Here is a 19,947-nt window from a genome sequence, read left to right as displayed (position 1 = left end):
GGCGACTGGCGAGGGCCGTAGCCAAGCCACAAAGCTATAGCTCGTAATTTGGTTGTTGTGATATTAACGGTGATTATACCAACAAGGTCAGGATCTTTTTATTTGGTATGCAAAGTGATTTCTCAATTAATTACGTTATTAGACTCAGCACAGGGTTATTCTGTGCAAAAAAAGCAGCATGATAAACTATAAGTAGACAGCCAATCGTATGTTGTTCTTCATCATTTTTTGTAAATCTGTCGTATTGTCGATATGTTTTCACATGCTTTGCTGTCATTTTGTAAGCGTTCTGGTATGAAGGAGGTACTGGCATGTCTCCTTTGTCATTTTGACTTTCTGGTAGGCCAGGCCCGCCAGGGGTTGCTACAGTGGATAAGGGATCAGCGATCATAGCCTATAGTTGAAGTTGAGCTGAATTTTTGCACCAGATAGATGCCCTTCCTGTCGCAATCGCAACCCTAGCAATTATACCGGAGTTGAAAACTGGGCAACTGGATAGCACCTATGTTGTCATACCCAGATTACCCACAATTTCGTTGGGCACATATCAGCACAATATGACAATAACCTTGCATCCTTGCCGACCAATTGTACATGTGAAATGGAACTCATTCCTGTGTATAATACTTATATACTCTGTACTCCAAGAAAACCTTGCGAACATTGAAGGGTAAATGCTGCCCAATACACCCGTATAAATCAACAAACATTGTCACAAAGGCATATGGTGGAGTTCTGTTCAGTGAAGTTGACTCATTATGACTCGATTATGTTTTACAATGTATAGTGAAGTATATGGTTCACTTCTATATAATTTGATGGACGAAGAGTGTATTAACTGGACTACGTGACTTCAAATGAGATGGCGTATAATCTGCTCAGTAAATAACCCAATATTATGGCAAATCCCAATTTGTAGCCTATATCGTCCTTTGTGTAAGGTTCCAAGCCATTAGAATTTACTTTGCTACTTACGGTGAAACGTAAAATATAGAATAATATTTGTGTAGTTCATAACAATTGACGAAGCCATACGAAGGGACTGCTTTATCATAAATTTTGCACAGATTTGAAGGCAAAACTGACATTCTTGTGCATCGCCTTGGTCTACAGTGCTAAATGAAAGTTTTCTCTCGATGTATTGAGATTGGAGATCTGAATTAAAAAATATGTAATTTATGAACAAAACATTTTGTATTATTCAAATCTCATGAGTGAAACCAAAAGCACTATTCACTACGATCCATAGAATCAGAACTAATAGGCTACTTTTAGAGATAATTTTGTCTCAATTTCTGATGCCGCATGGATTGTGAATAGTTTCGCTACGTACTTGAGTGTAGAATACTGCATGTAGAAGATATACATTTTCAACTAATCTCCTGGATTGCATGACACATCATTAGCTTCTAGTCCAGATGCACAATGTGCATTGTGCATCCATCATTTGTGGAAGTATATTTCTTTATTCTTCCACTGTAGATTTCTACCGATTTTGGCGTAGTCTTTGTAATGGATCAGCCGGCCATGGTGGTAGTGTTTTTGGTATTTGCAATAGCATTTGATTTTGCCATTGGTAATCAAGAGACTGGTGCAGAGGACGGAATGGTATGCATGAACGGTATGGAATGTAAATCAGTTCAGCATTCAACATATGGAAATAGTACCGAAGTGGAATTTTCCAAGGCGTCAATGATCGCTCATTCAGTGGTTGGATCGTTACTTGTGGGATTGACCGGTGTAATTCCATTGATATGGCTGCCCAAAGAAGGCCAAGTCAACACAGAAGATAAACAATACATGAACCGCCTCCTTAGCTTTGCGGCTGGCGCTCTGTTGGGTGATGTATTTCTACATATTCTTCCCGAATCATGGAGTGTTACTTACGACGACCATGCCAGCTACCATCGCCATGCCATGTATAATGGACTTCTCATTCTGTGTGGCATTATATTTTTTCATGCACTTGAAATGATATTGTCCTACACAGATGACGAAAAAATCGACTCTGAAACATCTGCTGTCAATGTGAATTGCAACAATAACATAAAGTGTGGCGACGACGCAATTTCAAAAAGAATTGGATCGGAAAAAACTGGCGTGACTCAAAAAAACACCATGAAAATCAAAGCTACTGGTTACTTAAACCTCGTCGCAAATTTCATGGATAATTTCACTCACGGATTAGCGATTGGTGGCAGTTTCCTCGTAGGGAGAAAATTTGGAATCATGACGACGTTGGCTATTTTGTTGCATGAAGTACCGCACGAATTCGGAGATTTTGCGATACTGCTCAGATCTGGATTCAACAGATCGGAAGCAGCTAAAAATCAATTGAAAACCGCATCTGGGGGGTTGATCGGTACGTTTTTCTCTCAATTGATAAATGCTAGCAGTGTATGGTGGATATTACCATTCACGGCTGGCGGTTTCCTTCATATCTCCCTGTGCACTATCATACCAGACTTGATGAAAGAAAGTAATTCAAAAATGGAGTCTTTGTTTCAAATAACTATTATGATATTCGCTATCTGTGTAATGGGTATTGTGGGTCTTGAAGGAATCGAGGAATATATATTTATGTAGTCAATTTTATGTAACCTTCATTATACTGTTTATTAATTTGCAATCCATTCGCCTTTATTCTCTATCAGCTTATTTTCTCTTTATATATATATCCAGACATCGTGTTCTTATGACATATACATTTTCTCTATATAAGAAAGTATATTGAATTTTGTGATTTGTGTATCTCTGCAGATGAACGATTTCTTTTTGCGCCATACTCCGACCATGCAGTTTTCTTTGTAATATCTCAATTTGATGTAGTCTTCCAGCATGAATGTGTTGCTTTTTTGTAGTGAACCAATGAAAACTGGTCACCTTTTTAGTGACCCCAGAATATGTATTTTCCAAGTGCCAATTCTGCCAAAGCAAGTGATGGAATTTCTATGAAGCTTTCTATAACAAATTGCCAATTATATTGAACGTAATCATCTCCCGATGCAGTCTTTTTTATTTCTTGTATCAGAATACTATACTGGGAATTATGGACTATGTACTTTGCACTCTGGTGCTTGAAATGCAGCGTAATTCTGACATATTGTGCCACCGAGTATCGTTTGATCTGTCTTTGTTTTCTGAACTGCAATAACTTGGTTGCTTTGCCGTTATGGTTATGACCCTGCACTGCTGTAGAGATTTCTATATCTTTCAATATGCAATTCTGCTGATGTTAGCAATCAAAAATTCCAGAAGCCACACTCTTATTATCTTATGAATGTAATTAAATGTATAGCTGGTTGGCGTTCAATATATCTTAAGATGTTCTTGTTGTTTGATCGCCTAGGCCTATTAATTAAACGGTACACAAGTAACAATCCCACTGCATTTTTCACTGTTTTTCCTTTCTGAGCAGCCTATCGTTATAGCCCCCAGAGTTTGCTATTTCTGAGAGTCACATTATTTTCCCCGTCTTACACATACTGCGCTACATATGGCAGAGAATAAGGATTTTTAGTCGATATATCGGCGCTGACGTTAGTGTTTTAATGTAAGCAAAACAATGCTCATAGTATCTAACAGGATTAATGTTGCTGATAGTTCTTCCACTGATCACTAGGGTTGTTCAAAAATAGCTGAATAAACTGTCAGGTTGCCTAAAAACGCTGCACACAAAACTTGGCTCGATTCCAACTGGTAGATGTGAATGCACAGGAGTTTCAAATTTTGAATCTATTACCAAAAGATTTCAAATAGAATTTTCAACTTTCACTCTCAGCCCCATGAAATTTTTAAGTTGTCTGAAAAAAACGATGCAAAACAAATTTTACGCAATTCCAACCCGTAGAAGCAAAGTTATTTGAGTTTTTCATTCATATATCTGGGATCACCCACCGTCCCAGCTATTTTTGTGAATCCCAAATTTTCAACTGCAATCACTTCGCTTCTACCGGTTGTAAGTGAGAAAAAATTGGTGGTCAGTAAAATTTGACAAAAATATTGAATTTTTTTTTATAATTTCAGAATTTTAAACCTGTGCGTTCACATCTACCAGCTGGAATCGAGCTAAATTTGTTGTGCAGCGTTTTTCTAGGCAACCCAACAATTTAGTGAATCCCCGTTATACGGAAAAAAGAGGTGTTTGTGAACGACCCTATTTGAGGGGTACAGTTTTATAAGGTGCACAGGTGCACCTGTGGCTCTCATAGCATTTGCCTCTCTGTCTTGGTAATTTTGTGACCCGTCGAGACAAAATTTGCGTAATTCCTGAAATAACATCATTGGCATTGTAGTTGTAGCATGGCTGGGTCGCAGTTTTATTTGAACATGACTGGTTGGTTCCCGGATCTTCCATTTGAACTTAATGTGTGGTTGATGGCTTCCGTACTTCATCAGGTGTAGCATAACCAGTTGAAACTGCGGAATATTTGTTACTCTGGTTATTGGTTGAAGTTGGCGAGCAATGGTAGAACTGTTCAATGCGTAACAACCTTGACAAGGAATTTGGAATTATAATTAATCAAGTCTTTCTCCCAATTTCTAGGATACTATGTAGCGTATGCATCACTGCATCTACCAAACCTCTCTTATAAGTTGATAAACCAGTTATAACGACTTCACAGATAAGGGCTGAAGTGCTGTGACAAACTCTGAGTTAATGGCCATCATCAAATGCTTTAAATTCTCACCCATCATATAACTTCTCTTTAAGCGGTAATGGCTAACAGGATTGTCATTGATTGTTTATCGCCTCTATGCATATCATGTTTTTCTTGATTAAAATTGCTTATTCCTTTATATATCTTAATGACGTGATTGTTTTCCAGAGATGTTGGCCTTTGGCCTTCATTCATAATATCTATTGTTATTAGGGCTGAGCAACATCGTATAATTTCAGTACTCGAAAAAATCATCTCCCACAACTCGACTTGAATCATTAGAATTTATCCTCCATTCAGATTCAAGTACTTGAAGGATTGTGCTCAGCCCTAATTTCTGCTATTGCTATTCTCGTGAAATTAAAATTTTGATATTTCTCGCAATCTGAAACGCCAAATTCTGATCTTTCAACAAAAAACATTTGATCCGTAGTAATTAGCATCAGATTACGCTGTTTTGCATTATCAGTATGATCGCCGGTTACATTTGTGGGGATTGTGCTGTAGGTGTCTCTAGTATGCCAAACAGTTATCTTATACATTTAGTGCAATTTTCATGTATCTTGCCCTTGTACATTGTACATCCTGTGACTTGCGCCTATTGCAGATCTGCCTTCTTCAATATATTACTCTTTCTAGTTGCTGACGCCAAATATTGTGTTACGATCAGATGGAATATGGTGTCACGGATGTATCATGGAAATTGGAGTGTACAATCACAAATTTTTACATATATTTATCGCTTCATGCATGTACTTGTGAGGACGTGTAAGAATTTTGTGCAAGAAAATATGGGTTTGCTATATATTAACCTTTTCTATTTCGTGACAAGTTAGCCTATGTTACTATCTGATGTGAGAAGACGTTGCGTTCAAACTCTGCTTGTGGAGCGGTCTCCTTGTTACAAGCTGATACATCTGCCTGCCTTGGTGAGTTTTGTGGAAATCTATTGGTATCAAGAATTTGTTTGTGTTCAACTGTTGCTTAGGGTGAGAAGCAGCGTTTTCTTGAATCGCTGCAGTATTATATACCTTGATAACTTGATCATTACTTGACAAGTAGCATTTTGATTTCTGCGGTCAGTAAGTGTTAAGACACAGTGACAATCCAATTGCTCCCTGCAACACGTAAAAATGTTCTTACTTCACTTCAACAAAGTAATATAGTCTGAATAAAAGTGCCACTGTGATTGTGGCTACGTGGGAAGAAGGACACAAGATTTGAAGGACGTCATAAAACAGCATGTCCCTAGGTTTATTAGAACTTGTACATCACAGCCTGTGAAAGGCTTGACTCATCCTCTGAAGCTTGATGGGGAACAGGCAAAGGCCATAAATTCTGCCATTGGCAAACGTTTGTTGGATAATTCTGTTGGTGCGCAGGAGATTCTTCTCGCACCTTCATTTGTGTGCTTTGGAGTCAACTACCAACCTAGTTTGCACCAGCAGCAGGAGTATGCCATCTAAAAAAGTAGGCTACATTGAGATTAAGTGATCTCTTTGTCCCGATTATTCGAAATTTCATGGCTGGGCGACATCATATTTGGTGATCAATTGTTGATGTGCAATGTTCTTTCCAATTTCCTACTAGTTGCTGATGATTACCCCTGACAGCCGAAAATATTCGGCTTTATTTCAATATACATATACCATTCAGTTGTATATTGAAGTTCTCTACCTCCAAGAAGCTCTTCAAGTAGCATTTAATGACCAACACGAACGAAAGCGGCTTGCTGTATTACGTTATTGTACAGTGAAGCGTCCCTTCAGTAGAATATTGTGTTTTCTGAACAATATAATGTCGAAAGACACAACTCAGTTTATCCATCATTTTTCTTGGGTGAATCTGAGGAAAATGCTACCAAATCCATTAGGCTTGCCTACCAATTATTAAAATGTGGTTAAAACTTGCGATCAACGGAACATGTTGCATTGAATTCACTTTCCGTAGGCTATATCTTGAAAATAGTGAATTTGCTTTGTTATATTTCATATACCGTAGAGATTCTTGGAGATGCAGAACATCAATATGCAATTGAATATTAATATTCATATTGAAATGAACCTGAATCGTCATCAACTAATTCAATTTAATTTTATATGATATTGCAATATTCTTTGCCCGTTTCTATTTTGGTTTCTGTGCATTGACGCATTGGGTCCATATGTGTATGTGGTACCGATTGGTGGCAACTAATTCTATTCTAAAATTTAACTATATTAGGAAAGTTTGAGTAGCACTAGATGAATTTAGCGAATTTGTAGTCTCGAGCACATGCGTTACTCCGATTTTGAACAGCTGTTCCAGGCCGGTCTACACAATAGCGATTGAGCAGAATAGGAAATGACCTCATTGATAAGATGTCAGCTTGAAATGATATGTTGTGACGAGGAGAATGGAACTAAAATTTACAGTGCTCCTTGGGTCCAACTGCGACATAATATTATCAATGAGGGACCTTTTGGATGGATTTTGATTTGATTTTTGAACAACCCTATGTGTCATGTGCATGCATGATTGTAGTCGATACGTTAGCAGCTATGTCAATGGCTCAGACTCGCAACAGCCCAACATATCTCCTGTTTGTTCTCCTGTAGCAATGCGGCTACTGGTTGGAATTGAACCAAATTTGGTGTGTAGGCTTGAATTAGGTAACCTAACAATTTTATAAAGTAGCCAGTACAATTTGAGAAAAAACGTCATTTTTGAACGACCTTAATGTCAATTTTACACATTTTGAGAAAATTAACTTTTCATTTAATGCAAAGTTTTCATTTTCTTTCGACGATATCATGACCAAGGTTAAATTTGAAACGGTGTGACAAACATAAACATGGCCAAGATATGGCCAAAAAAATGAAAATTTTACGATAATTGATTTACTATCAATTTGAACAATGAGCACAAGCTAATTTGATTGCAGCATGGCGATATCTAGATTTCGTACCAGGAGAAAAATATCCTGGGGTTTATCTAATTCTCTGGTGAGTGTCAGCTTAAAAAGCTTCAAGTAATATATGAATGTATTATTAAACTGGTTTATGAAGTTCTGTGCTCCTAAGCGTTGTTATGTTTTCAAGGTTCAACACATAGTTTTACTATCTGAAAGAACAATAATAATCATTCTTTTTTGTTGATCTGGCTATCCCCACTGTCTTCGTTGCTTACGATGATCTTGCATTACTGGCATGTTATGTCCCTATTGGACTTTCAATACGTCGGGCTGGTCCAAATTATGTAAACTCCACGCCACCTGTTACGTAATTGCAACTCTTGTCTGCATTGCATTTGTGTTTAGCAGATATGAGTCGGTATTTGGCTGTTTTGCTCCAGTTGGTTGCGAGGATGCACTATAGTGCATGTTTATTGATGAAGTTACATTCTATATACTTGTGTCCCTGCCTGGGTGTTCAAATTGACATTGCCGCCTGTGTGATTTGAGTTTCTGGTTAAGGCTACCGACATGAACTACTTGATTCATTGACAAACATATCTATGTGTATGAACTAAATATTGCACAACGTCATTCAGTGATAAGCAATAGTCGAAAGTCTGCTTCGAAACCTTTGGATGATCTCACCATGCATATTAGAAGCCTTTGACCTTCATAGTGTTGTAGTACCGTGTTCTGCTACTAATTCATATCCTAACTGAAGTGTTATCTAATCCTGGATAATTGGTAAGCCCTGATTCTGGATAATTAGATTAGCTCATTGGTCAATGGTCATTAGGGTGGAGTGAAAAATGAAAATTTTTGAATTTCAAAAAAGGGTCTTCGTATGTGGTGCCAAATAGTAAACAAATAAATTCTATCATAATTTTGGGTTCGCACACCCTCTAGTGGTCGTGCAATTTCACCGAACGAGCCAAAAACAGCTAATTTCGCCATATCTGGATCATCACTTACACTAGAAAGTCAGTTTTGGGCTTAAAAGATGCAGAAGCAACATGTTTCTATCTCACTTCCATAGAACTTACTCTTAAAAATGAACAGAAAAAAAGTTACAAGCAAATTTCTCATTTTATAGGTAAAATTAAGCACTGAAGCAGTGGGTAGGATGTCAAAAGCGTGTAGTGATTGATCTTATGACTGAGCATTGAGAAACATGCCCTATCAATTAGAACTACTTTTCAAAACTTGCTCAAACAAATGAAACCCCCTACAAGCATAAATAGGGCTCGGGCATCGAATAGAGACTGATAAAACTGTATTTAAAACAGCGTCCATTGGTAGTGCAGCGTCACGATATCGGTAAGTTTATAACAACGGCCCTCATGAGATTTCTTACCAAAATGCTGTGGTAGGGTTTGTATCATATTTGTCACAAAGCTCCTGAATGAAAGCACGAAAATTGAAAATACACATTCAAAACACAAACATCCATTACCATTGGTCATCCATTATTTTTTAGTTCATGAATGATTTGCTGTTAATTTGTGACATCATAGTCCGCATTGACCAATCAGCAGTCGAGTGATATCTCTTATCAAGATTTGACAATTATTCAGAGTTACTAGTGTGGTAATTTTGGCACCGGCGTGGTCAGACATTAATAACTATAGAGTTACCATAATATGTCCTCTTTCAAGAGGATTTGTCCTCTTTTTTGACTTTCTTGAAAGTGTCCTTGGAGGACACCCATCCCAAATGTAATGTCCTCTTTTTTGAAAATTTTGGTTAATTGTATGAGATATAGTAAATCAGCACTCAAGTAACACTCCATCGGGCTTTCGGGAGACGAGCCGGAACGACTAACTTTTTTCTAATTTTATTTTTTTAGTCAACAGCAGGCGCGTAGCCAGAGGGGCTTTCGGGGTCGAACCCCCCCCCCGCCTTTTCAAGCACGAAATCCCTCCTTAAACGCGAAATCCCGCCCTTTTGAAATGACTGTTCTGACGCTAATACTCCTTGCATTTCAATAAGTATTGTCAGAGTGGCGCGCCGCCAATTAGCGAGAGGCGTTTTGCCAATTAGCGATATTCGTCTGTGCAGCACAATGTAACGCGACAACGCGATCACCCGCTGAGATGATTGCGAAATCAGGTCATTCATTGCCGCGCCCTCGGCAATCGTCGCCTGATTTATCACGTCTCCAACAAGCTTAGTTCCGCTGGCTTGAAGAATCGCATCTGTAATACACTCGGTGCGCACTATACCATCGATGGCCTGCACAATCGCATCAGCTTTGCCTGGTGCGCACGATATTATCGAATGGCCTACACAATCGCATCTGCAATAGGCCTAATACGAAAGATATATCATCGCCAGCCTAACTTCATTGCTAGCTTAACTATCGCGTCTCGGGCATAGCATGCTTTGGCTCCTACCTCTCGATTGTTTGGAGACAATGCCGGCCGCTTGCTGAATTGATTGAATTCATTTCAAATTTACCAAGGTAGCATCAGTTTATTATGGTCAAGTGCATGCACCAATGCCGATAATACATCGATCGGATCAGCATCCTTGTGTAACGGACTCGCACGTGATACTCGACACTACTACGACACATCACGCTACTATAGGATTACTAGCGAGTCCGACTATGCAGTCAATTAGCGAGCTCGCAATCTCCCGCAACATATTCGCCAACACGCGCGCCGACAATCAGGAGATTTCAATCACTCGCCTCGAGAACAAACGAATACGCTTCGCTTCTGTGGCGACGGCTTATGAACAGGAACTATTATCAACACAAATGGAAAGTCTGTGCGTGTGCGTGCTGGACTCTATTCATTAGTCACTCTGATTTCAGGGGAGTCAGAAGTTTCGATACCTATCAAAGAGCCTGCAAGACACTTTTCTGATGGTTCTGTTTTAGTAGCGTTAATCAAAATCAATTACGCCACAGTCGCCACTGTCTGTTCACGATCAGTATGTATTTCAATCAATTCCGTCCATGTTCAATGTCTGCGCCAGTCTGACATCACATTCTCAGAAAACGCGATAGTTCCGGCCGGCGCATCAGTCGCAACAGCAGGAGATGACAATCGCCACATTTCGCCCAATAGAAATTGACATCTTTAGTAACTCAAACCTTGAGACACATCTTCTGATGGTTATGTTTAAGTATTAGCGGAAATCAAGTACTCATGTACGCACGCGTCGCACATGCTTGCTAACATTCGACGTCATTCAGTTTCGCGATGTCAATCTTTGATCACAATCGAGAGCCAAAGCATTCTAGGCACGAGACGCGATCGTTAGACTAGTGATGATATATTTCGTAACAGGCCTATTGCACACGCAATTGTGTAGGCCAGCGATGGTATAGTGCGCACTGGGCCCATTCCAGAATCCAGATGCGATTCTTCAAGACAGCGGAACGAGGCTTGATGGAGGCGCGATAAATCGGGCCGGCGACGATTGCAGAGCGCGCGGAAATCAATGACTTCGGAATCATCTCAGCGCGAGATCGCGTTCCGTTACATTGTGCACAAACTATTCTCGCTAATTGGAAACACGCTTCTCGTTAATTGGCCGTGGCCGCGCACAACACTGATAAAATACGACTTACGGAATTGCAACTGAATATTAGCGTCAGAATGCTCATTTCAAAATGACGGGGTTTTGCTACGAATGTATTGCTGCTGATTTGCTTAAGTGTTCAGCAGCAGTACGAAATACATTGCTTAATTCGAAATCGATCAATTCACCAGCCAGTCAGTTACAGGCCTAACCGAATTCTGGGTATGCGGCATACCCAAAAAAATTCTTAGGTATGCACGCCATACCTAGCGTACCTGAGTTCATCGCCTATGCATACGTAATTGATTTCCGTTAATACTGAAACATAACCATCAGAAGATGTGTGTCAAGGCCTGAGTTATAAAAAAGGAAAGGTTTGAAGCACCTGAAATCGGCGTCATTATAGCACAGATTCCATAAAAACTCGGACATTCTGACTTGCGCAATAAGACGCGTTGATAAACGCACGTATTCAATTGTTCACGACAGATCAGGCACTCGCTAATTAACACACTTCCGGACTCGTCGACAAGCTTATCATACGCGTATTACCGTCAACACGAGGAGATTGTATATTCGTAATTTACGCATGTATGTACTTAACCCTAATGAATTGATGCTATATTAGCGAATATACAACCCCCCTTTTATTTCAAAAACCCTCTCCTTATTTTTCGGCTGGCTACGCGCCTGGTCAACAGTACTTAATTCAAGTAAAAATTGGGTAAATCGGGTACCGAGCGAAAGTGGTGACCTTTTTTTTAGTCAACCAGCTACAGACTCGGAATTGATTTAACAGTTTTTCCGGATTTTACTCTGATATTGTAAGTTTTAAAATTCAGAAAAAGCGTCCACTTTTCAAATTCCAAAAATATGGTAACCCTAAACAACTACACAAATTCTGTCGTCTAAATAGGATAATTGGACCAAAACGCCGGTATTATAATCATAATTGTAGATTGTTTCTATGTTCGAATTTCATTGTAATCTAATTTCTGGTTTTCCTGAAAACGAGCCAAGCTTGTTGTACAGACATTTGCCATTCTCGTGCTTATGAGAATAAACTAATTTTTGTTGTAGGCCTACTTTTTTGTCTAATGGGAACTTGAATTCAATTCCCAAGTTTTTCTGAACTCAGTAATTCTAATTCTAATATAATTTGGAAAAACTGAAAATTTTATAGTTGCCTGATTCTGCTACTGAAAATTTCCATCTGCAACTAATCAGGAACAATATTTGACAAGCTCTGTCTTTTTTAGGGTGCGGAATGGAGGTCCAATCGCCATCGCAAGCCATGACGCAGTGCAAGTTGTGCCACACTGTCATACCCCAAAAACCGATCGCAATGATATTTCATATGGAAGAGTATCACGACGATCGAGTGTATCAAGAAATCGACCTGGCGTCGCAGCAGGAATTTATTCGTTTGATCAAAGAGGAGATACAGAAAGACGAAGACCACCCCGACTACAACATAGTGATCGATGAATCAGATGCTGAAATCACGAGGCAGTTCGCGAGCCATTTGAGCCAACTATCACCGGAAACGTTCCGAAACCTTTTATGCGACACGCCGTCCAAAGAGAGTGTCAACAAACCTGTCAAGCAGGGAAGCATTGCGAAAAGCATAGCACCTGACAGTACGAACCAACGTTCAGGTTTAGCGGGGTCCGCGGTAAGAGTAGAAGTTGAAAATCTGTCTTCGGAAGCAAAAGAGCAAGATTCGCTTCCTAACGCGCTGATCGACCAACTTCTAGAGTATGCGTTGGACGCTGCCAATGAAAAAGATAGCTCTCCGAAACCTGTTGCTAAAAGTTTGAGTCGGGACACGAAGGAGAAATCTTTGAGTCCAGTCTCAGAGATAAATGCTTCAAATCAAAGTCAGGACTCGGAGGTGAAAGCTTTGAGTGTGGGTCAGGACTCAGTGATTAATACTTTAAATGTGGATGAGGACTCCGCGACGCAAACTGTGAATATGGGTCGTGACTCAGAGGTAAGTACTCTGGAGCAGCAAGTGCCCTTGACACCACCGGAAACTGTCGAGCTCGAGGAAACGAATAATTCGGGAGACTCTTTGAATTTTGTTGCTAAAAACTTGGCTCGTGATTTGGTTGAGACGATGCCCGGGTCACCTCAAAATAGTACCGCTGAGCTCCAGGAAACCACCGGGCCAGGGTCTCCTCCTGCTGGCGTACACTCGAAAACAGTGTCAGGGTCACCTGAAAGCAGTGCCGGTAATCGCGAGGAAACCAGGTGGCCAGGGTCTTCTCAAAATAGTACCGGTGATCTCCAGAAAACCACCAGGCCAGGGCAGCCTCAAAATGGTGCTGATGTACATGGGAAAACAGTGTTAGGGTCACCTAAAAACAGTGCCGTTGATCGCGAGGAAACCAGCGGGCCAGAGTCACCACAAAATAGTGCTGGCGTGCACACAAAAACAGTGCCAGGGTCACCTGAAAATAGCGCCGGCCATCACGAGGAAACCAGTTTGCCAGAGTCACTACAAAATAGTGCGGGATTACACACGAAAACAGTGCCAGGGTCACCTGAAAATAGCACCGGCCATCGCAGGGAAACCTTGGAGCCAGGGTCACATCAAAATGGTGGTGTTGTACCCAAGAATGATGTGTCTTTGTCATCTGAAAAAGGTTCCGGTGATCATGGGGAAGCCAGCGGGCCAGGGTCACTTCAAAATGGTGCCAGTCCGTCGAGACCGTATGAGAAGATACTGCCGGGATCACCTCAAAATAGTGCGGATGAGCATGAAAAAACAACAACTTCACTACAAAATAATGTTGGTAATTGTGATAAAATGGTGCCGGTGTCACCTGAAAATGGGACCGGGGAGCATGAGCAAACTGCGACAGGGTCACCTCAAATTTGTTACTGCGAGCCTGAGAGACTTCAAAACAGTACTGGTATGCATAGGACAACAGTGCCGGTGTCCCCTCAAAATAGCACCGGCGAACACGACGAAACAGTGCTTAGGTCTCCTCAAAAGGGTACCGGTGAGCATGAAAAAGTAATGCCGGCATCACCTCAAAATCGTGCTGGTAAACACGAGAAAACTGTGCTTGGATCACCTCAAGATAGCATCGACAAGCTTGAGAAACCAGTGCCGGCTCCGCCTCAAAACAGTACCGGTACAGACGAGAAAACTGTGCCTTTGATGCTTCAAAATAGGACTGTCGAGCACAAAAACGTGGATTTGCAGCTATCCGAATTGTCAGAATCGCCGTCTGCTCGACGTCCACAAAACGTCGGCCATGTAGCCCCGACTGACTTCCCAACATTGTCTGGAAAAAGCGAGGGCCATTCTTCTACAGAGGATATCAAAAAGCCCAAGAAATGGACGTGTGAACACTGTCACAAGGAGTTTGTTTGCCTTATATTGGACGCCTACCACCATATTGAGAAATGCATGGAGGAGAATTCTCCCTCGAACATTGTAACCCTGGATAAGAGGTACCCACAGTTTTCTGAGATATCGAGCGCTGATTCTGAATCCGAGGATGAGATGAAGGAAGATCTAGTCATCGACGAGTTACCGAGCAGAGGCAGAAGAGAGGAGAGGCAAGAATCCGAGAAGCAGAATAAGAATGCTACCTCGAAAAACGCTGCCCTGGATATGAGACACCCGCAATTTTCTGACATATCGAGCGCTGATCCTGAATCCGATGATGAGATGAAGGAAAATCTAGTCATCGACGAGAGACCAGACCCGGACAAAAATGATACTTCTAATCTGCTGACGGAGCCTTTATATATAGTGGTTAACCTCACAAAGGTTTCTGGCACCTCTACGAATTCAGCCGACGACAGTTCTAACGCGGGGGGTTGCTCGGTAGTGCCTCTAGCCAGCCAAGAATTCATACCTTGGACACGGCTAGGAAATAATCTGGCGGCTAATACAGAGACTGCTTCGCAAAGTATTCCTGCCGAATCCGGTGTAAATTTTCAAGACGATACTAATCGCGATAAATTTGTCGAACCTACTTCAAAACTGCGTGCAAACGAGGAAATTCCTGCTATAGATAACGAGATTATCGCATCTTTATCTGAAGATGCAGCCGCTGTCGCAAAAAGTGTTGAAAAACCTGTCCAGAATATTGAGAAATTGCTGATGGACTCTCCCCGTACGGCACAGATTAATTCAACATGGAAGCCAAATGTAGTTTCGGAGGCTTCATCTAGCGAATCTAACCTAACTGTATCATCTCCGTTGATCATACCGACTAGGAAAAGTAGCGTAAGGTCGAGTTATTCTGCGACACGAATGGCAAAAAGACTCAGTAATGCTCAGAAAAATAATCAGGATAAAACGGACGCCACGCACACAACCCCTGTGGTTCCGATTCCTTCTCAAACGAGCAAACAGTCCGCTCCCAAGCAGCGTGCAGCCGCTGTTAAAGCAAACGGCAACAAAATGGCGGCCATAAAACGTAGCATTTCGCACAAAGACAAATACGTGTCCGCGATAGCGAAAGCCGATAAACGCACAAAGTCCACGAGCGAGAAAGCCCCCGAAAAGCGGAAGAGACGATCAAAAAGTTTTGAAACGGCGCCCAAAAAGCGTGGCAGAAAACGCAGAAAGACTTCTATCGAAGAACAGCCGGTCGAGACTGCGTTCGTGGATTCGCCTCCATCTGTCGATGATGTTTCTGTAAATGATAATCTACCCATTGCTTTTAATTCCGGTAGTAATCTGCACAACGATGACTTCGAAAGCTCTGCGTCGCGTAACGCGAGAAATTCTAGCGACGTAGCAAACGCGCGGAATATAGCTTACGTAAATCTGAGTAGCTCCACCTATGCGGCAAATCCGCGGAATCAACCTTGCGAAAACACAAGTTACTCCAAACATACAGTAAATTCTCCAAATCAAGCTTCTGAAAACGCAAATCACTCGAGATATGCAGTAGATGTAGCTGACGAAGACACGAGCAACTCCAGCTATGCAGCAAATGCCCCAAATCAAGCTTCTGGAAACTTGAGTTCTTTCAGATATACAGCAAATGCACGGAATTTAGCTTACAAAAACGCGAGCAACACCAGCTATGCAGCAAATGCGTCAAACAGAGCTTCCGAAAGTTCGAGTTACTCCAGATCTACAACAAATGCACCGAACTTAGCTCATGGAAACCCGAGCAACACCAGCTATGCAGCAAATGCGTCAAACAGAGCTTCCGAAAGTTCGAGTTACTCCAGATATACAGCAAGTGCATCAAACTTAGCTCTTGGAAACGTGAGTAACTCCAGCTATGCAACAAATGCATCAAATAGAGCTTCTGAAAGCTCGAGTTACTCCAGATATGCAGCAAATGCACCAAATTTATCGCACGAAAACGCGAGGTACTCTAGCTATGCAGCGAGTACAGCTCGTGGAAGCGCGAGTAACTCGGCAGCAAATGTGGCAAACAAAGCTCACGACAACGCCAGTAACTCTGAAGTTATCGTTATCGACAGTGATAGCTCAGACGAGGAGGAGGAGTACCCTACCGACTATGTCGGCTACAGAAGGGATGAATTCTTGAGACACTTGAATGAGAATAGCATTCAGGACAAAGAAGAACGGCCCCCACAAGATAACAGCTTGAAAGTTGTTTCCGTTAAAAGCCTGTCGCCTGATAATTCTAGCCCGGAAATCAGCAGAGAGGCAAGTTTGGATCAAGAAAGATTTACAGAGGAGATTATCGGTGAATATGGTGCGGATGCTGTAAATTCACATACAGAAACACAAACGTCTGAGTTGGAAAATAGTGGCCAACAATGTACTACAACAAACGATTCAAACTCCCCAGTTTCAGATGACTTTATGCCGTCAGACCATCCCGAAACTGTAGAATACAATCCGCCTTCGCAGTTACAACAATCGGACAGTCCATTGGATGCCGGTTGTGTTTCAGAAGCGGGAGACGATGATTTTATCGACGACATACCGCGATTATCACCGAGAAAAGCAAAGACGGGCAAAAGAAAAAGGTCTGTCAGCGCAGAAAAAAAATCCCCGAAAAAACGCAGGGGCAGAAAAAAAACAGTCAAAAATGTGAAGCGAAAGCGTCTGATCGTGTCGACTTCGGAATCGGATTCGCAGGGAGTTGATTCGCCCAAAAATTTGACAAAAAATGTCGGAAAGCAGACTTCGGTATGGGAAGACTTGTGCTTTAATTCGACTCGATCGCGCAGTACTATGCTTGACGCTGAAGTAGAGACTGCGTCTACTGTCTCTACTCCCGAATGCTCTACTGCGTACGACAGCTCTTCGAATTTCGAACAGCAGGAGGATCCGTTTGACGAGCCCTTCGTCGATTTGGAAATGGCGTGTCAGCTAAACGATGACGATTCAGACATGACATCTCCGTCATCCGAAATCACGATTTCTCCCGATCTTGGTTTGTTGGAGGAGCAAAAAGCGGCCGAGTTATGCGGAACGCAAAACGAGGACGTCGTGCCTCGGTATCCTAAAAAAGCCACTGCTCGTAAATCTCTGAAGCCTTCCAGCAAACCTGCGTCGCCGCGGACTGTCAAGGTCAAAAAGTGCATCGAATGTAACGCGATAGTGCCGGATTCGCCGCAAAGTTTTTCGAGCCATCGCCAAGAATGCGAGAACGCCCGCTTTGGAAATTGTTGATTACAATCTGATTTAATAGTTGTGATTTTCGCTTGCTGATATGCACGATAGTCGTTGGCTTAGGAGTGGGGCTGGACGCAATGAGTCGAATATTGTGGGATGATTCTTTTCAGTACGGAAATGACACTCTCATTTTTACTAAGAGTGAGTTGATATCAGTGAGAATTCTAGTTTCGATGCTGTTTTCCACTGTTGTCGGCCTTGAACCTGATTGGTCGTTATCTCAGCATACGTAACATATAGTACAAAGCCGGGTTGTAACCAAGTCGCAAGGCTCCGAGTCACAAGTCAATCTCACTTTTTTAGTTTTGACTCGAGCTAAGTCGAGCCATTTTCGATTCGCCACCGAGTCAAGTCCGAGTCCTAGTCATCGAGCAGAGGTTCGAGTCCGAATCGTGGTATTATGACTCGAGTCCGAGTTGACTGCTCAGTTTCCTGATAAGGTCTTGTTAAACCCACTTTTTTAACTCAGTGATATCGAATGGTTCGCATTTATAATATACTCATTTTCCTCACTTTTAACAGTTTCTGGTCGCATTTTCAAACAGCAGTACCAACATACAAACTCCCAATAGGGTGGTTATACTTTACTACTCTTCGAAATTACAATGAAACGTCGCTCTAGGCCGTCTGAGTCTCGAGTCATATGACTTGGTTCGAGTGGTGCGTAATGACTCGAGTCCAAGTCGAGTCAATACACATATTGACTCGAGTCGAGTCATTTGCGTATTTTGAGAAAATGACTCGAGTCGAGTCATCAGAAAATTGTGACTCGAGTCATTACAACCCTGTGTAGAACTAACTGTTTTTTCTTGTGATCGCTTGAATTTATGGATTTTTCACTCAGATGACGTTTTCGCCTCCTTGCACTATTTACACAGGCGGTGATCCTAAAATCCTTCCCCTTGTCCCTCTTCGGCATTTTGAATACTTCATTTTTTACTTGAAAGTCGCTACTTTTACTACATCACCGCTACTTGCACGTCATCGATTATGTACTTTCTGGCCATTATTGTTTCGTAAATTATAGTGCTTAGTGATCATGCTGCACGAATATTGGTAGCCTTGTGCTAAATATTTTTGACGCTACGATACGATCAGAGATTTCAAGGCTTCGACACTATCGAAATTGCATTTCTTATTCACAAAACAACACTCTGAGTGCCGAGAGCATATCGTCGCTGTGGAATCATAGTAGCCGATATCAAATTTTCGCATTTTGGGCAAAATCAAGTTTTTGCAAAAGTTTATACTTTTTGCGGCCTTGTCCATCATTATGTTTGAAACAATGTGAAAAGTATAACCATGATATAATCAAACAAAGAGGAAAATTTCAGAAAAAATTGATTTAATCGAAATGCAATGATATAAGTTTCTTACTCGACTCGAATGTCACAAGGTTCCGAGTCACCAATCAATATTGCTTTTACAGTTTTGACTTGAGTCTTTTTCAATTCACCACCAAGTCAAGCCCAAGTTACCAAGCAGAGCGTTGGGTCCGAGTCATTATGACTCGAGTCCGAGTCCAAGTCATAGTGTTCAGTTTCGTGTTCAACCCACTTTATACAACTCCGCTTGGTGATATCGAATGTCTCGCATTCATAATATACCGGTACTAATTTTCCTCACTTGAAAAAAATACCAACAATGTGGTAGCTTCACTATTCTTCGATATGACAATGAGATGTCGGACTTGGTTGTCGGAGTCTCGAGTTATATGACTTGGTCCGAGTCATGCGCAATGACTCGAGTTGAGTCATTTTCCGTGTTTTGAGAAAATGACTCGAGTCAAGTCGAGTCACCAAAAAATCGTGACTCGAGTCACTCGGATACGAGTACCCGTTGCGTTCAGCTCTACTTACGGCCAGTGACCTTCACATGTGCTATTTGTGCTCCTGCGATATTATTGACACGCACTCATTTTGACCAGTACGCAACGCTATGATTTTATTGATCGGATTTTTTGACAATTTTGTAGCAGTACTACCATTGTGCTTTTTTGCCTTTCACGCTTGCCTGCCTCGCACGATGAAATTGTTCAATCCTTCTTCAATCGTAAATTTTTTCATATGAAAAGCATTACGGTAGCAATTTGTAGTATGCCGGTTCATTCCTGAAACACGTGATTGGCGCAATAGCGCGCGATTTCCTACTGTAGTTTTTCACCACTTTTTTTTTGTCAGGTTAAT

The 19,947-nt window shown here is 41.4% G+C and overlaps 2 protein-coding genes across 3 annotated transcripts; both read left to right on the top strand.

The window, feature by feature from the left end:
• LOC145443084 (zinc transporter ZIP13-like) lies at window positions 1–5,493 on the top strand. The gene has a single exon (XM_080321080.1). It carries the CDS (start codon window positions 1,513–1,515, stop codon window positions 2,584–2,586), a length of 1,074 nt encoding a protein of 357 aa, XP_080177206.1. The 5' UTR covers window positions 1–1,512; the 3' UTR covers window positions 2,587–5,493.
• LOC145443051 (uncharacterized) lies at window positions 5,450–19,941 on the top strand. Of its 2 annotated transcripts, XR_013916279.1 has the most exons (3): window positions 5,450–5,590; window positions 12,387–18,443; window positions 18,477–19,941. XR_013916279.1 is itself a non-coding variant. In XM_080321038.1 (2 exons), the coding sequence occupies exon 2, from the start codon at window positions 12,395–12,397 to the stop codon at window positions 17,756–17,758; it is 5,364 nt and encodes a 1,787-aa protein (XP_080177164.1). In that variant the 5' UTR covers window positions 5,450–5,590; window positions 12,387–12,394; the 3' UTR covers window positions 17,759–19,941. The 2 variants fall into 2 exon arrangements, 1 of the variants encoding a protein (XP_080177164.1); XM_080321038.1 differs by having other exon boundaries at window positions 12,387–19,941.
• Window positions 19,942–19,947: the final 6 nt, after the last annotated feature.

This window comes from Botryllus schlosseri, chromosome 7 (genome assembly GCF_051294905.1).
Source record: "Botryllus schlosseri isolate E-star chromosome 7, Bs_hap1, whole genome shotgun sequence".
Classification (NCBI taxonomy): Eukaryota; Metazoa; Chordata; class Ascidiacea; order Stolidobranchia; family Styelidae; genus Botryllus; species Botryllus schlosseri.
The sequence above is the reverse complement of the archived record's forward strand: the minus strand, read 5'-3'. Positions and strand labels throughout refer to the sequence as shown.